This window comes from Physeter macrocephalus, chromosome 20 (assembly GCF_002837175.3).
Source record: "Physeter macrocephalus isolate SW-GA chromosome 20, ASM283717v5, whole genome shotgun sequence".
Taxonomy (NCBI): Eukaryota; Metazoa; Chordata; class Mammalia; order Artiodactyla; family Physeteridae; genus Physeter; species Physeter macrocephalus.
In genome coordinates this window covers 59675738-59693009 of record NC_041233.1, presented here as the reverse complement: position 1 = coordinate 59693009, position 17272 = coordinate 59675738, and the positions used below count along the sequence as shown (strand labels likewise).

General features: G+C 41.7%; 1 protein-coding gene across 4 annotated transcripts; it reads right to left on the bottom strand.

Moving 5' to 3' along the window:
* Window positions 1–6021: 6021 nt before the first annotated feature.
* On the bottom strand, window positions 6022–17000 carry GSTO1 (glutathione S-transferase omega 1). 4 transcript variants are annotated; one of them, XM_007113417.3, is made up of 6 exons: window positions 16892–17000; window positions 16587–16695; window positions 13349–13571; window positions 10582–10680; window positions 7044–7150; window positions 6022–6252 (listed from the first exon to the last, which is right to left on the bottom strand). In XM_007113417.3, exons 1-6 carry the CDS (start codon window positions 16923–16925, stop codon window positions 6099–6101), a joined length of 726 nt encoding a protein of 241 aa, XP_007113479.1. In that variant the 5' UTR covers window positions 16926–17000; the 3' UTR covers window positions 6022–6098. The 4 variants fall into 4 exon arrangements, with proteins under 4 accessions (XP_007113479.1, XP_007113480.2, XP_007113481.1 ...); XM_007113418.4 differs by having other exon boundaries at window positions 16796–16983; XM_007113419.3 differs by lacking the exon at window positions 10582–10680.
* Window positions 17001–17272: the final 272 nt, after the last annotated feature.

Genomic DNA, 17272 nt, shown 5'->3' with positions numbered 1-17272 from the left:
ATTCAACCTGCAGAGACATAGCCCCAGATTCAGAAGCCGTAGCAGGAGTGGGGAAAGAACAAAAAGCTAAAAATAAAAACAAAACAACAAAAAACACCTGAAGAGTACCCCTTGCTTTGAACTCACAACATCCTGTGTGGTCTGTTCTCTGCATCAAGAATCCGTGAAGAATGGGCATTTAAACTCCACTTATTTCAAAGGAGTTTAATAAAAAATTGACCAGGGTAACGCTAACGTTTTCTTTCCCATTCTAAACCCTCCCTCTTGTGTATCTAAGACAACTGGCCATACCCTGTGTATAATGAGTACTTTATTTTAAAATAAGGCCAAACTTTTTCATGATCTAGCAGATAAGAAGAAAAACGTATTAGTGTTAAGATCTTGCACGACCCTAAAAGTGTCTCCTTAAATTTTATGTCCTCATTGCCTCACCCTAGTTCTGGCCATATTTATGAGATTTTACCCAAACTATGAAAAACTGGTGATGAACAGAAACAAGATACCTAGAGGCAAAGACAAATTTGTGAGCTCTTTCCAACTCCCAGTATAAATTTCAGGGAAGATCCTTTTTAATTACCAAGGACACATTGCAAACAGCCAGCAATACAGGGGCCACTTGGATAGCACGCCCATCTACATGAGATAAAGGAGGTAGCTAGCTTTTGCTCTGACCTTAAGAAGCTGAGATCCTAAAATTTAGCAGGTGGAAATATAATTCTTTTAATTTTTACAGGATAGAGCTGAAATGGGAATTGCTTGTAAATGCATTTTATGGGGTTGACAGGTAAAGAAGGAAAGAAAAGTATTATGTTTCACTCACAGTGACTAAATGATTTCCATGGGTTACCTTATTTGATTCCCACAACCACTCAGTCAGCTATTATTATTATTCCTATTTTACAAGTTAGAAAATAATCTCAGAAAAATAGGAAATGCCCTGGTGGTCCAGTGGTTAGGACTCGGTGCTTCCATGGCCAGGGGCCCGGGTTCTAACCCTGGTCAGGGAACTAGGATCCCGCAAGCTGCACAGTGTGGCCAAAAAAAAAAAAAAAAAAAAGAAAAAGAAAATTCTTTGCCCAAAGTGACCAGTTAGTAGGGTTGAAGAACTTTAAAAGTCTGAAGTCTGGCTCATTAACTTGGTCTCTAAAGCTGGCAACAGTGTGGAGAGGAAAGGACAAAAATCCCAAAAAAGATATAGTGCATAATAGCTGCTCAACAAATGTCAGCTGAATCTAAATATCTTTTATTAAAGTACCAGAACCTAATTATGTAGCTTATGAACGGGCACCTTTTGGTCTTTGGAATTCCAACCTATCCAGAAATTCTTGGCTAACAGTGTTTACATTTTTTTCTGCTGAATAAGAATCTTTGAAAATCTTCAGAATAGTCACTCAACTACATTCTTTGCTAAGTTACTCATAGTGATTTTATGTAAGATATGGTAAGCTGTCACTTTCTAAGAACTGGGGAATGGCAAAATGTTTGAATAAATGTCCTCTGGAAAGAAAATGCATATATGCCACCAAGAAACCTGGCATTGGAAAAGACAAACTGGTTCTTGACTTGCCATGCTGGCAGTTTTGCATCTGGAAGACAGAGGAAGTAATAAGATAACTATTCTTCTGGAGCTAATTTTGATCAAAAAGTACAAACTGGAGGGTAAAATAGGAACAATCAACATAACCATGTCATGTGAGAGCTTCTGGTAGACAAGGAGATGACTCCTGATCAGATAAATACAACACTCACATAGAGAAAGTGTATTTCAAATAGTTGAGAGAAAATATAAACAGATTCTAAAAGGAAAGGCCGTATGAGGAATGTGAAATTCTCAAAAATCAAAATAAATTATACTAACATGCATTTGGTGCTTTATGTGTATTAACTCATTTAATCCTTAAAATAGTCCTATAAGGGTTGTATTCTTGCCTCAGTAAACTGAGGCTAGCAAGGTTAGGTCACTTGTCAAAAGCCTCACATCTAGTAAGAGGTGCAAAGGGTACTATGAAGCCTGGAAGTTTGACTCCAGGGGCAGCACTCCAACCAGGATCTTAATCTATACAAGAGATGGGAAAACTTTTCTGTTAAGGCCAAGACGGTAAATATTTTAGGCTTCTCAAGCCATCTTGTGTCAACTACTCAGCTCTATCCTTGTAGGGTGAAAACAGCCGTAGATAAGATATAAATAAATGGGTGTGGCTGTGTTCCAATAAAACATTACTTATGAACGCTGAATTTGAACTTCATATATATTTTAATAGGCTTTGTTTTTTAGAGAAGTTTTAGGTTCACAGCAAAATTTAGCCGAATATATAGAGGTTTCCCACTAACCTCTGACCCCCACACATGCACAGCCTCCCCGACTATGAGCATCCTGCATCAGGCTGGGAGGGACATTTCTAACCATTGAGGAGTTCCACGTAATTTTCCCATGTCACAAATCATAATTCTTCACTTGACCTTTTTTCCCAACCATTCTTAGCTCTTGAACTGTGCAAAAATGAGCAGTGGGCTGGACTCGGCCCACTGGCTTTAGTTTGACCATCCCTGGTATACACTGACAATGACTGGATTAGCAATAGCCAAGCTAAGGATTCCATTTGTAAAGTAAAAGGTTCCTGGCTCCACCTTTCTACCATGCCAGAAGAGAACGTATTTTTATGTTGTGTCTCCTCATTCCCACCTTTTCAAGAAAAGCAACTCCGAGAGTTGGAAAATATTGCTGATTAAAAGTATGGCTGACCCTTAACAACTAGGGGTTTCAGGGTGCTGGTCCGCCACACAGAAGAAAATCCAAGTATAACTTTACAGTCAGCCCTCCGCAACTGTGGTTATGCACCTGCAGATTCAACCAACTGCAGATCATATAGTACTGCGGTACATATTTGGTGAAAAAAATCCACGTATAAGTGGACCCTTGCTGTTCAAACCCATGTCGCTCAAGGGTCAGCTGTATACCTGTATATGGGAAGTCACATTCTGAGATGCAAGTCTATTTAACGTAGTCAGGGGAGAATGGACAAAGGGATGGAAAGTTCTTCCTCTGAATGGAAGCAATATTATGTCAAAGTTCTCACTGGGCACTATATTCAAACCCCGGCTTTGGCACTTAGGCAAGCTATCTAACCTCTCTGACCATCAACTTCCTCACCTGTAAAATGAGAACACTAAGTACCTACTTGAAGGGTTTTGATGTAGCGAATGAAATTGTTCAGGTGGCCGTCCTCAGTATATAGTAAAAGAGTTTAGTGTACTTCAAAGTTAATGATTAATACTAGTGAATAAGGACACATTTTTAATAGCATAGTGCATTCTCATTTTATGTCCAAAAAGATAAAGTGCACTGCAATTCAGCTTTGCCAAGCACATTAGAATTAAAATTCAACTCAGAATGTTTATTTCATCAGTTACCAGTTTAATACCAATTGAATGGGTTGAATGCTGCAGGCTACCTTTCAGTAATGTGGTTTTTAATCTGACCGCTGAACACTATGGTTTCCCTAGAGAGATTTAATTATGACCTTTAAGGATCAGAGAGAATCCTATGTTCTAATGTCGTTGGGACATTAAATAAGATTACTAAAGTTGTCAGTGGGGGAACTTCATCTTCGCACTGGGGAAAGCAGGGTCAAAGGAGACTTAATTTTTAAGTACCTGATTCTGCTTTCCTGTCCCTATTTTATAGCTTAAGGGATCAAAGAAAAAAAAATTAACAACCTTATATAGTAACACCTGAATAAGCAAAGGCAGATTTTCGAGATCCTAAAATAAGACAAAATGAAACATTTGTAAAATCAAACAAATGTCGACTTGTTTGGGTTTCGAAAAGGAACATCAACACTTCCTGTCCTACCCCAGGAACTATAGTGGTGTGTCAAAAAGGTGGCTACAGTCCTCTATCAGCTCAATCTCTAAAACTTAAAAGTTGATGAATAAAGAGTCTGAGGCAGAGGCATATTTAAACGCTTATTTTACGAATGGTCTGAATGACTCTAAGAGTTCAGGCTGGGTTTGAATCACCTCTTCAACATTTACTGGTCGACCCTGGACAAATCACAGCAACTTTCTGTGCCCTGATGTTCTCATCTGTAATTCAGAGCTAATGGTACCAACACATTGTATGGTCTGGGTTGAAGTAATTCAGACTACGGATGAGAAGCATTTAATACGTAGCAACCGTTAGCTATTATTTTTATTATTTGAATGTTGCAGGGAAGACCCATAGTTCTGACAAGACAGAACATTCCCGGGGACCAAATGCCCCTGTCTGTCAGTGCCCTATAATGTAGCTAAATTAGTGGTGCCCAATGCAGGGCTGACAATTAGTGATATGGGGTCTTCTTTACTTGTCTCCAGTCAAATCAGAAAACGAGAACAATTTAATGACTTTTTTTTCCCCTTTAAGTTAAAGGTATTCGCTTTAAAGACTTGTTCCTTACTGAGATTATAGCCCTTGCGCTTTTTTTTTTTTTTTTTTTTTTGATGGTAAAATCTCTGATGAAACTTTGGTGAAGTAGTTGAGCTTTCTTTTAAAACGATTACGCAAAATTAAAAGCTGGCAATCCTATTCTGGGTTCCCAAATTCGTGAAAAATCTCAAAATTCAAAATTGACCTCTAATCCCTCGCCCCTTCAAATACTACGCAGGCAGCAGCAACCCACCCGACCTAGGTGAAAAGAAAGACGAGCCTGAGATACCTCCAGGAGCGCGGCGGACGGAACCGGATGTGGAGCGAAGAGGGCTGCAGAAAGAGGCGGGGCCCAGGCGGAACCCGCCCCCTAGAACGCGATCCTATCCGCCAATTGGCCGCGGCGCCCGGAGCTTCAGCCAATCTTCCAAGCTTCCAAGCCTCCAAGCCTTTGTAAGTGCCGCGGCCTCGCAGTGCCAAGCTGAGCAAATGGGCGGTTGCGTTACAGGCTCCTGGGTGGCGGAGTCTTGGGTCTCCGCGGGTGTCTGTGGCTGGCCAAAGTGGAAGCCAGGTAGTGGCTGGTTATGGCACCTCAGTCCCCTGGTCTACATCTGACCGAAGTCCGCCCGCAGCCTGCCCCGGGTGGGGCAGGCGGACGGCGGCAGAGATGGGTCCGCCCGGAGCCTGGGCTTTGGTGGCGGCCGAGGTGGGCGGCTGGAGGCCGTTTGTGAAGTCAGCCAATTCTCAGCTGCCTCTCACGGTGCGGCCCCCAGGTCGCCTGCATCACCATGGGGCGGAGGACTCATTTCAAATGTGAACTCCCCGGCCTACCCTACCGAATCGGAAGTCCAGGGGTGAGCCTTAAGTGACTGTTAATGCGCTCTTACGTTTAAGAATAAGGACAGGAAACTAGACTGTACTGGGGCAGGTCGACAGCCCGCCCCCTAGTTCCGATATAAGAGCCCTGTGCTGGGTGTGTTTCCCCAGAACTTTCTGCCAGCATCTTAAGGCCTCACTTAACCTCAGGACCTTAGTTGAATCATCTGTAGAATGAAGTCCAGCCTTATATACTGAACTGATGGAGGTGGTCTTCACAGTATTCAGTTATATATATGGGACACCTTCTGTGTGCCCAGCATAAGCTTTGGTAGGAAGGATTTGAAGGGGTTAGTGATTGGAGACTGGGAGAACAAATAGGAGACCACCTAGTCACCTGGCTTTGAGGTGACATGGGTCTGGACTTCAGTGGCAACAACAGTAAGAAGAAAGGTGTAAAACTGAGTCAGTGATGGAAAGGAAAGAATGAGGAATTGAAAGGTTCTTAACTCAGAACCCAGAAGACAAACTTGAAAGGGCATCTCTTGAAATGACAGCACGGTATCCAAGTGGACATGTCCTATGGGCAGTTAGAAATCCAGACTGAAGTTCAGCTCTCACTAGAGATGATTTAGAGGTTTACAGCATGGACTGTGATAGAACCCTTAGCATCCTTTGAGCATCCTGAGACAGGAAATGTGTTTACATTTCTTGCAGGAGGGACTTGAGGAAAGCCCACAGTAAGGCCACCTTCTCAAATCAGAGAAGGTGATCCAGTGAAACATGAGAGCACTTGGTAAAATAAAAGCATGTTATTATTCATATTAGTGAACGGAAATATCCGATATATTTTCATTGTTGACTCCTGTCCCCTTCAGAGCCCATAGTCACAGGCCTCGAGGTTGTTCTGCAAGTAGAGATCTAAGAAACCTCGAAAGGCCTTTGGATCAATGAAGAGGGATGATACTGCAGGATCTTTCATCATGGCTGCCATCCAGAGCTTAAGATTTGGAGTGTGGTCTACATACCTGTGGGAGATGGAAAGAATGAAGGTGTGAGCAAGGCAAAGTAGGAGGGCATCGCAAATTCTCCTATATATCATTATTACCACTCTGCAGTTTCATATTGTTTTCCTCTAACTTTTAAAAATAGTTCTTTAAAAATACTTATTTAAGATGCATGTAATCATTGAATATGAGATTTGGAAGATATTGTAGAGGTCCTTGTTTTGTGAAGAGGAATCTAAGACTAGAGTGAAGTGACTTGCTCAGTTAGCATGAGAACTTGTCCAAACGGAGGCTGATCGTTTTTTAAAATGAGAACATGAAAGACAACCAAGAATGTTATATATTTGTTATTCTATGGTCAGATTGTGACCAAAAGTAACCCTGAATAGCTCTAAGCTCTAAGAAGTGGCAGTAAGCCAAGGTGGCTGCCAAACTTCGAAACACAGAGTTTGGAAAATAGTGTGGGACTCTTGATGGTAAATGGGAGGTAGCATTGGTCATACAATCCTTCCTGAAATCCTTATGAAAATGCACATTCTTATAGATTTTTAACGAGGAGGGAAGGAGTAATTACTTTTAAAACATTTTACTACATGTCACAGAACTCCCCACCCCTACCGGCCCCAAGGATGAAAAATGGTGAGTGTAGGTATAGGACATGCCCTGGAAAGTCCAAGTCTCCTCCTGTCTGCTTGCTCCCATTCATGCCAGTTGAATGAGATATATTAATTTTTGTTCATAAAAAAAGGTTAGTATATACTATTTCAATTATCATTATCCTAAATTAAGCACAAAATATTCAAATATCTTACTCATTTAACTCCAGGGCTACCAGCCATTCAAACCAGGGCCAGATGAGGTAATCAATCATAGAAAGAGAACTGCCACCAAAGAAGGCTGTCTTCTTATTAGTCAGGACCTGAACATTAAACAGCATAAGAGTAGTTCTTATTTGTGCATCTAGTAAGATTCATCAAAAGAAATGATGAAGGCAAGAGTTAAGTTAAGAAAGTGAGAGCAGCAGGTTTTACCCTGACATATTCAAGTTGGCTTTTTGTCTGATTAGTTTAAGCTTTAGAATCTCTTGGTTTGGGATGAAGCAAAACGGTCAATAAAATAAACTGGAAAATGGAGAAAAATAAAACAAGCTACAGAGTACATGATCTTTGTCATAGATATATCCAACAAAGGACTGGTATTCAGAATATAGAAAGAACTCCTGGGAATCAAAAAGAAAAAAGGCAGAAAACCCATCAGAAAACTGGGCAAGACTTGGACTTCACAAAAGAGGAGGTCTAAATGGCCAATAACCATTTGAAAATGTGCTCAACTACATTAGTCATAGGGAAATGCAAATTAGAACCAAAATGTCATACCACTTCACATCCATCAGAATGGCTAAAATGAACAAGACAAACTTAATAAGGGTGTGGATCTACTGCTGATAGGAATGTATCAATAATTTGGTACAACCATGCTTTAACAGTATCTACTAAAGCTGAGTTCATGCATACTGTATAACCCAGTAATTATATTCCTTGGAAATGTGAACATATGTTCACCAAAAGATAGGTATAAGAGTGTTCATTGCAGCACTATTTGTTACATCCCCAAAGTGGAAATGTTTACTGTCTTTCAGGACTAAAATGGATAAATTGTACAGGAGTCATACATTGGAACACTATACAAAGAATAGGAATGAACTACACACAATATAGATGAACCTCAGAAACCTGATATTGTATGAAAGAAGCCAGACCCCAAAGAGTGCATATTATATGATTCCATTTGTATAAAGTACAAAAACCATCCAAAACTAATATTCTGTTTCTAGATATGGATGCTAGTATCATGGCTGTGTTCACTTTGTAAAAATTCACCAAGCTGTACTCTTATGCTTTGGGTAAATCTCTGCATATAATACTTCAATAAAAAATTTACTTAAAATATATTGGAAATAACTAGATTAACTGTTAAACAGATGCCAAATAAAATTCTTTGAAAACCAAACACAAATACTATGATTCTGAAATTTAAGAAGGTGAATTGGTATTATGGTTTTACAAACAGAAGAACTGAGAATATCATCTGGCTAATCAACACCAAACCATTTTATAAAACATCCATAGTTTTTCTCAGGGCCCTTATAACATTCTGCATTGAAGATAGATCATTTATATCTACCTGAGTATTTGTCTTTGGTCTACCACCAAACTAATCATCTGAGCAGTATGGACTGCATCTCACCTTCTACCTCCCCTGCTGTCCAGCAGAGTGCCTTGCAATTATTAGGCACTCAGAATTGTACAATGAATCACTATTGTTTGGGGCTGTCCTTAAACTGTAGCGCCTGGTAATATTATGCATAAATAAAATAAGTATGATAGTTTCACTCAGAAGGAAATGCCCTCTCAGCAGCCTGAAACATGGAAATGGTACCACTCACTGTAAAGTGTGAGTCCTTAACCTGGAGTTCTGTGAACTTAGATGGGAAGAAAATTATATGTCCCCCAACTAACCCCAAATTTAGCAGGTGGTATGTGGATGTTCTACTGCTCCAGGGGCTGGTACCTTCCACCTCCACCTTGTTCAAGAGTCAACTGTAGTTGTACATAGAGATTACTTGAAATCAGGAAACATGATTATCTTCGTGTCGCTATATGTGAAAACGGATTCCCTGGCGGTCCAGTGGTTAAGACTCTGCCTTCCAGTGCAGGAGGCGTGGGTTCGATCCCTGGTCAGGGAACTTAAGATCCCCCACGGCATGTGGTGTGGCCAAAAATAAAACAAAAACAAAAACAAAAACAAAACGTGATTCAAGAAAATATAAAAATCCTGAAAATCAATTAACATTAAGGAAACTGAACTATATTCTTAAACTCCACCCCCATAAAAGACACCAGAATCAAATATTTTAAAGAAATAGCCAAACCCTATCAAATGGTTTCAGATCTTAGAAATCCAGAGAAAGTAAGCCAACACATTTTATGAGGTTACAGTAGCCTTGATATAAAAACCAAATAAAGATATGATAAGAAAATAATCTACTTTACGAACAAATATGCAAAAATCATTTAAATATCAACTAATTCTAAAGTATATATGAAAATCCACTGAAAACAAGTAGGTTTTACACAGTAATACTGGCATGGTTCAACACCAGAAAAACCTGTCAGTGCCACCATATATATTCACCAGATTAAAGGGAAAAAGTTCAATGAACATTTCAGTAGATGTAATAGATGCAAACAAAACACTAAAAATGCAACCCTCATTCATGACTTTTTTAAATTAGAAAACTAGTAATAGAACTTTCTTAATAATAAAAAAAAGGTTTCTGAAAAAATCTCCAGCAAAGTTCATACTTAATGATAAAAGGTTAGGATGGATTCCCATACGAGACAGGACTGTATCTTCTCTCAGTAAAAGCCTAAGGTTGAGTGTGAATGGAGGAGGATGATTGCATATACAGGTCCAAATGGCAGCTCTCCCACAAAGCAGGTAAAAACACTTCTGGGCTTCCCCAAATGTCTGTCTGACTAATGGCAAATGTTTATTATATAATAAACATTTTTATATAATTTTATTTAAGTTTTTAATACAAGTAATTTTCTTTTCAGATAAGTTTATGTAAGTTTATTATATAATACTAAGTGGGAGAAAGAACACAATGACTTATACTCTTATTATAGTTATGTTAACTTTTTAATATATGATCAAGGACTGGGCTTCCCTGGTGGTGCAGTGGTTAAGAATCCACCTGCCAATGCAGGGGACACGGGTTCAAGCCCTGGTCCGGGAAGATCCCACATGTCGCGGAGCAACTAAGTCCGTGTGCCACAACTACTGAGCCCGCGTGCCTCGAGCCCGTGCTCCGCAACAAGAGAAACCACAGCAATGAAGAGTAGCCCCCACTCGCTGCAACTAGAGAAAGCCTGTGCACAGCAGCAAAGACCCAACTCAGCCAAAAATAAATAAATAAATAAATTTATATATATATATATATATATATATAAATATATATGTTCAAGGACTGAAAACAAGCATGGAAAAATAACAACAGGTGAAAAACTGGAAATGTGGGTGAAATTTTTCCGTGATATTTTCATGTCAGTGCGATAAAATGTTTTAAAAGCAAGCCCATGACAAACCATTTTTAGGTGTTTTGGTTTGTATCTTAAACACAACAGCTTACAGCTGCTATCTGTTGTAAACTAAAATTTCCTATTTGGTATTATTGCTAATTACCTTAAAGTGATTTTGAAAATGGGAGTATGAAGAAAAGAGTAGAAGGTGAGAGCAGATACAATGTATCACTTCAATAAAAATCAAGGAGAAGGGATTAATTACCTCCTCTAGCTTGCTGAATTCTTTATGCAAGTCTTCTTTCAGGCCAGAGCAGTCTTCCTTATTTTGCCTTCTAAGAAAGCTTAATAACAAAGGTGGTACCTAGACAGAGAGTAGTTTCTTAGTTTATCAGTGTGGCGCTAACTATACCAGCCCCCTCATATAAAAGCACCATAGAACCCTCATAGTCCCGGTGTCAGGATGTTCTAGAAACTTCAAAAGTACACCCATTCCTTTGCTCACAGAGGTCGGGTACTGATCTTAAAAACAGTTTTGTGGCCTTAGATGCTGTACTGGTCAGGATTTTATAAGCTGCAAATAAGAGAAGCCGATTGGTGGGCTTGGGTCAAAAATGTCCTAAAAGGACACTGAGTGGCTCATAGAATTGTTGAGAGGCTGAACAAACAGGTCTGGAACATTTCAGAATCATGCTGGGAACTGACCTGATGGGAAGCACCCACTGCCACCAGTGAACCGAGCACTAGATGCTACAGTCTGTGCCGCTGCCAGAAGTTGGACACTGAGGTAACCAATGCCACTCTGGAATTCAACCTGGCAACCACCGCAGCTCCTGAAAGCCAGGAGTTCTGCCACCAGCCACCCTCACCAGTAGAACCAGCGCCCCACACCAAGCCCATTTCCCCACATGGCTCATTTCTGAATTGAACTCTACCATGTGTGTGTCTGAGAGGAAGAGCCTAGGTCCAGACCTTGGCCCCAGCTGCAAAGGGAGCTGGGAAGGGGATTTTCCTGATTTCTGTCTTGGGGAGGGTATGAGAAGACAGTTCAAAGTGGTTGATGACCTGAAGACAGGTGTCCTGTCATGCTTTCATGCTTGTGGTGGAAGTGTTTGTGTTTTCATGCTCGGTCTTTGGTATTGTCTCACTGCAAGAGACAAAAGTACACTTGTCCAGTGGAAGTAAACAGGCACTTGTAAAAATATAGGAGAATGTCCTGAAAGCCCATCCATCCCAGGGTACAGCTTGCCATCATTGGAACTGAAGGTGTGCAGGCAGCCCTTCCTTCCGCGTTTCCAGCTGGGCCTGCCTGGTCTTTTATCTCTGCTTCTCCTTAAATGTCTGCTCCTTGTTATTTTCCAAATGTCAAATCCCTTTGCAATGCTCTTAATTTCTGATTCCTTAAAAATTCTTTTTTTGTGTGACTTTGATTTGTCATCTCCAATGATATATACATACACCTCTAAAACCTCAACACATTTATTGTCTTAGTCTCTGTGTCTCATTTCCAAGTTCCCAGGAGAGAAGGTGATTTGGCTGTGGTTGCAGGTGGGGGCATTTCTGGTTTGCTGAACTGGGGCCAGGAGGGTGGTGTCATAATAGTACTTGAGGCCACCTCTTCCCTGAGTGTGAGGAGGGAGGTAATGGTGGGCATCTCCAGCTGTTAGCTCATTTTCTTTCTGGACAGTACAATGAATCTCGTTACTATTTTTAAAAATTCTCCAACATCTTTCTTGTGAATGCCATATTCCCTGTCCATCATCTTTGAGGGTAACCATCTCTAGTATTCTTTCACTCTCGTTCTGCTAAGCCAGACAACTCCCTATTCCTTCCCCACTGACTTCCCTTTGCAATGTCTCCTTAAAGAAAATGTTCTCCCTACAAGTCTCACCTTCTGGATATTTCTCTAACCATTTCTTTCCCTAGAGATAAGATGTTTCTTACTGTGCTGAGATATATCCTGACAAAAGTAACAGAATTATAGAGATATAACCTGACCATGCTATTTGCATTGTCTACTGTTGGTCATTTCTGTGTTAATACTAATTGTTTGAACTCACCCAAATGTTTGATTTAACATTGATGCTAATTAAGGCACAGACAGTTCTCCTATAGGAATGCCATTTACTCAGTCCACAAGGAGCTATTGCCAACACACAGAAGACGCTCACAACTAGACAATGTGGCTAAAACAACAAGAGCTAACATTGAGTATCTACCATCTGTTGGACTCTAGGTGTTTTATATTAACTGATTTTTATCAACGGGATGGGATCAATTACTATATTCATTTTACACATGAGCTGAGGCACAGAGGTAAAGTAATAAGCAACTAGCTCACCGTCACATAACTAGGAAGGGCTGGTCGCAAGCCTAGGCAGTGGGCCAACAGTGATGGAAACACGGCCCTCACCTTCAAGGAGCTCACACCCCTGGTACAACACACAGGCAAGAAGGCGGCAGTCCCCACAGGGGAAAGTTAGCACGCGTGGGCACACAGAGCTGGGCACTAACCCAGCCCGGACAAGCTTCTAGAAGACAAAGGTATCTGAGCAAAGGCAGTTGTCCCCTGGTTCCTTGAAGGATTGGTTCCAGGGCCCCCAGCAGATACCAAAATCCACTGATGCACAAGTCCTTTATAAAACGGCATAGTATAGCGGGCCCTCAGCATCCTCACGTTCTGCACATACAGGAGCGCAGACTGTACAGGAAGAGGACTTGGAGACAACCAGGCAAAGTGAGAAGGGGGAAGAGTCTTCCAGCAAGAGTTGAGAAGAAGGTGGCAAGTTTGGGAAAAATAAGAACATTCAGCATGACAGGAATATAAAGTGTTAGGAGAAGAGTGGAGAGGTGTAACTTTGGGAAGTAAACAGGATCTGGACCGTGAAAGGGCTCATAGGACATGTCCAAGCGGACAAGAGCATAATCCTGTTTGTCTTCCCCACCCAAATCACTGAACCATCAGTGACAGCAATGATTTAGCTTTAAAAACAAAGGTGTTACATAGGAGCTGAAATTTCTTGAACACACACCTTAGAAAACAACTCAAAGACCATCTTTTGACAAGCTTTCTCATAGGGGTCATCTGGCAACAGCTTCTTTCCTGGATATGCTTCATCCAGGTACTCACAAGTGATGGCAGATTCATAGATCACTTGACCCTGACTGTTTTCCAGAACTGGCACCAGGCCAAAGGGATTTTTCTTGAAGAACCACTCAGGCTTATTTTTTAGGTTGATGTTAATGACTTCATGCCTGAAAAACACATAGAAGACAATGAAGAGAGTAACATTTTTCTTGTACTCCTGAATAAAGCGTCATTGGTCTTATCATCCACTTAGCTGGTCAGACCCGAAATTTTGGAGTCAGCTTGGCCTTGATTCCTAACCCCCGGCCACCTCTTCTTCAAATGAAATGGATCAGCAAGACCTGTCAGCTAGGCCTTCAAATCACATTCTGGCTTCCTCCACTTCTCAGCTTTAACACTGCCACCTCATCTAAGATGTCATCTGCCACCTGGACCTCTACAATAGTCCCACCAGCCCCTCTGCTTCCACTGTGACCTCCCTACAGTCCATTCTCCACACACAAAAGTAAATTGGATGAGGCCACCCTCCTGCTTACTTACAACCCCTCGATTGCTCCTCATTGCAAAGAGGATAAACTCTAAACCCCTTGTTCTGGCCCCTGCTTACCTGTCACATCTGCTTCCTATGACGTTTCCTTTCGTCATTATGATCTGGCCACACTGGCCTTTTTTATATTTCTTGAATTACTTTCTTCATTGTACTGATGATATGTAAGTGAAATTACTTTGCTTACTTAATTACGTTTGTTATGTCACCTCCCTAGAATGTAAGCTCCATGAAAGGAGGGATCTTGTGTGTCTTGGTCATATTCATAAACCAACATGTAAATGAGCAAAGTTATAAATAGATTTAAATGCTATGAAGAAATATTAACATTTTCAGATAGGTACTCAGTACACATTTGTTGAATAAATAAGTGGAAATGCTTCAAGATTGTCAATTAGACACTCCATTTGGGACTAAGAGGGATCTTAATTGTAAAAATATATGAGCCAACTAATTGAGTTTCTCCACACCCCGCCACTCCACTGTATGAGAATCAACATGATAAAATTCAATTCCTTTTGCCAATTTTAATAGAAAGTTCCTCATTTTTTTCAAGAATGTTAGGGAATCCAAAAAATCCATCCACGAAATAAACTTTCAGGTTAAATCTCCATGCACTGATACTTTAAAATGTTACATGGGTAAATCACACTAAGTGTGAAAAACAGGTGAAGTCCAGGCTATATCAAGATTGTTTTTAGAACTAACTTGTATCTTGCCTAAGAGATTTTAGGGGAAATAAGAGAAAAGAAAGTTTCATATAATTGTTAAAGCCAGGTCCATATCATTGTCAAAGCTGGATGAGTGTTCAGTAGAACAGATTAGCTACTCAAAAATAATATACCCAACACCTTTTGTTTCCTATTTCCTCATCCACCTCAGTAGCTAGCTACAACAGCATTATCTTGAGGATTTAAATATGCAATCCCTCCCCCATGGAAACAAAGGAATAGCCAGATTGAACACTGGCATCTGTATGTATGAAAAGGTTCCTGTGCTGTCAGATTACTGGACACTTCAGATATAAGCCACTGCAAGAAAAATGATGTTCCCTGCTACGGAATTATCAACATTTCTGAAATTTTATAGTATGAAAAGAAAAGGTAAATCCTGGGCTTTTGTAATAAAGAAAGTTCTCAGAACACACATGCATTTTGCTAACCTGGCATGGTGAGCCAACAAGGCAACATATCTGCTGCAACAAGTTGGAAGATGCACCTTTTAGAGAAAACCATGCTTTAGTAAATTCTATCATGTGGTAAAATCTAGGACCTCTCTAATCAAAGCCTTCTGGGACTCAAACTTAAAACTGATCCATAAACATAGCAGACCTCTGTTGTTCGCACTGCCTGGCAGCTGTTACACCCTTCAACCTCCATACACACACTTTTATGATAAAATCACTGCAATTTTCCTTTGGGAAACTGTCCCAGTAAGATATGGTTGTTTCCAACCCAGAGTTCCAGAAGGGCACTAACCCAGGACTTTGTGGCCCCAGATCCAGCTGTGTCTTGCTCCTGGACTTTTCAATTGTATGAGCACAAGATATGTCTTTTTTCAATCCAACTGAATGGGATATCTCTTTAATGCAATAAAAGAGTCCTGACTAATACAGTAAACATTACAAGAGTTGGATAAAATAATGTTTTGATAAATGTTACTATTGGCTGAATATTTTGCTATGTGTTCGCAATCTGTTTCATCCAAAATAAGATGCAAATCTTACTGAAGTGATGACTAATGCAAAGATAATTTGTTGTTTTTTCTTTAGAATATATCTTATTTTTTTTTTAGGGAAAAGAATTGCCTGCTTAATTCTCCCCCAAGAAGACTAAAATTAGTTTATAAATTCTAATCACATACATGGAAAATTTCTTTGTAATGGGGACTTTGTTTTAAACTTCCACACTACACGTATCTAATGTCTGTTCAACAGATTCCAAAGGTCACTGGAAGGGAGGCGGTTCAATGGCTATTCAGCTCAGGGAAAAGCCAATGACTTGCATATTTCCTATGGATAACCCATATGTCAATCACCTTAATAGTTTCAGTGAGGCTTCCCAAAAGTCTGAATTTTTAGGCATAAACACTTTATTTCACTCAGCCAACAACCCAATCTATAGGAATATTCACGGTACAGTTAACTCAGCACTCTATCCAGCGGAGGGTCAAGGTCTGGACTCTTCAAGGGGGTAAATTACCGACTATTCAGGAAGGGACTATAGCCTCAGAATAACAGCAAACAATATAAACAGGACATGAAAGAAGCGGGGTGAAAGAGAAGGAAGTACAGCAGAAATCAGGGGTCTGCCAGAGCTAAAAGACCTGCCTGTGATTACCATTCGAGTGATCTCTGCATGCCACTAACTTTACTAGAGCCTCAGCTTTTCTGATCCATAAAATGGTTAACCTAAAGGGGGTGTCCTAGACTGGTGGTGTCTGTGGCATTCCTCCCGCCCCCCGAGGATAGGGTTCATAACTTTCTATGTCCCCCCAACCCCCGCAAAAAAAGGCTGATGTAGTGTATTTTGTAGTAAAGGAAGCTGCGGGGACCCTATCGAAGATTTCCGCCCGCTCTTCCCGCAGCTGTTGGTTCCTGGCTGGCTCTGGAAGCGGCCCGCGCCTTGATCCTCACCCAATTCCCTTGGCCTTCAGGACCAGGAGCGTCCTCTTGGCGAACGGGCAGAACCTCATGCTGTAGACGCGAATCAGGCCCTCGGGGACCTGCCCCGGGGGTGCGCTTCCTGCGGGGAGAAGAGGAGGCGGTTACAGCCGCGACAGCAGCGGGTACTCCCAGCCTCCCGCTGCCCCCCGGGCCTGGCCAGTTTTCCAGGGGTGGAAGACCTCCTGCGTGGCTCCGCTCCGGAGCAGCCTGGCCCCAACACGCGTCTGAGGGTCGCCGCGGATCGCGGATCGCGGATCGCGGAGGGCAGGCCTCACCCTTCCCCAGGCTCCTGGCTGATCCTCCGGACATCTCGGCGCAGCACAGGCCCAGCTCGCGCCCGGACTTGCAGGCGATTCAGAAAGCCGGTCGCCCCGCCCTTCCTCTTTCCCTCCCTCCCTCCCTCTCTCCCTCCCTCCCAGTCTCTTCCGGAAGTGCCAGCAACCCGCGCGCAGAAGGCCTCCTGTGCGATCCGACCCCGCGCCCACGCTGGCTTCCCCACCCTCCGCGAGAAGGAACACGCCTCCGCCGCCTCCCGCGCGCCTTGTGGGAGATCGTAGTCAGACGCCCAGCCCCTAAGCCCCGACCCAAGGCCGGCCTTCCCGGTTTGCTGGGGCAAAGCTTAAAACACCGCAGATGGCGGTCGCACCAAAGTTCAG

Bases quoted from the DNA above. Each gene is read 5' to 3' on its own strand.
- GSTO1 (XM_007113418.4), bottom strand. From the start codon at position 16,925: ATGTCCGGAGGATCAGCCAGGAGCCTGGGGAAGGGTGAGGCCTGCCCT. The intron at 10,681-13,348 runs GTGTGTGTTCAA...CTCTCTGTCTAG, and splicing joins TCTTTGAGTTGTTTTCTAAG to GTACCACCTTTGTTATTAAG. The intron at 6,253-7,043 runs GTAAGATATTTG...CATCTCCCACAG, and splicing joins GTAGCCCTGGAGTTAAATGA to GTATGTAGACCACACTCCAA.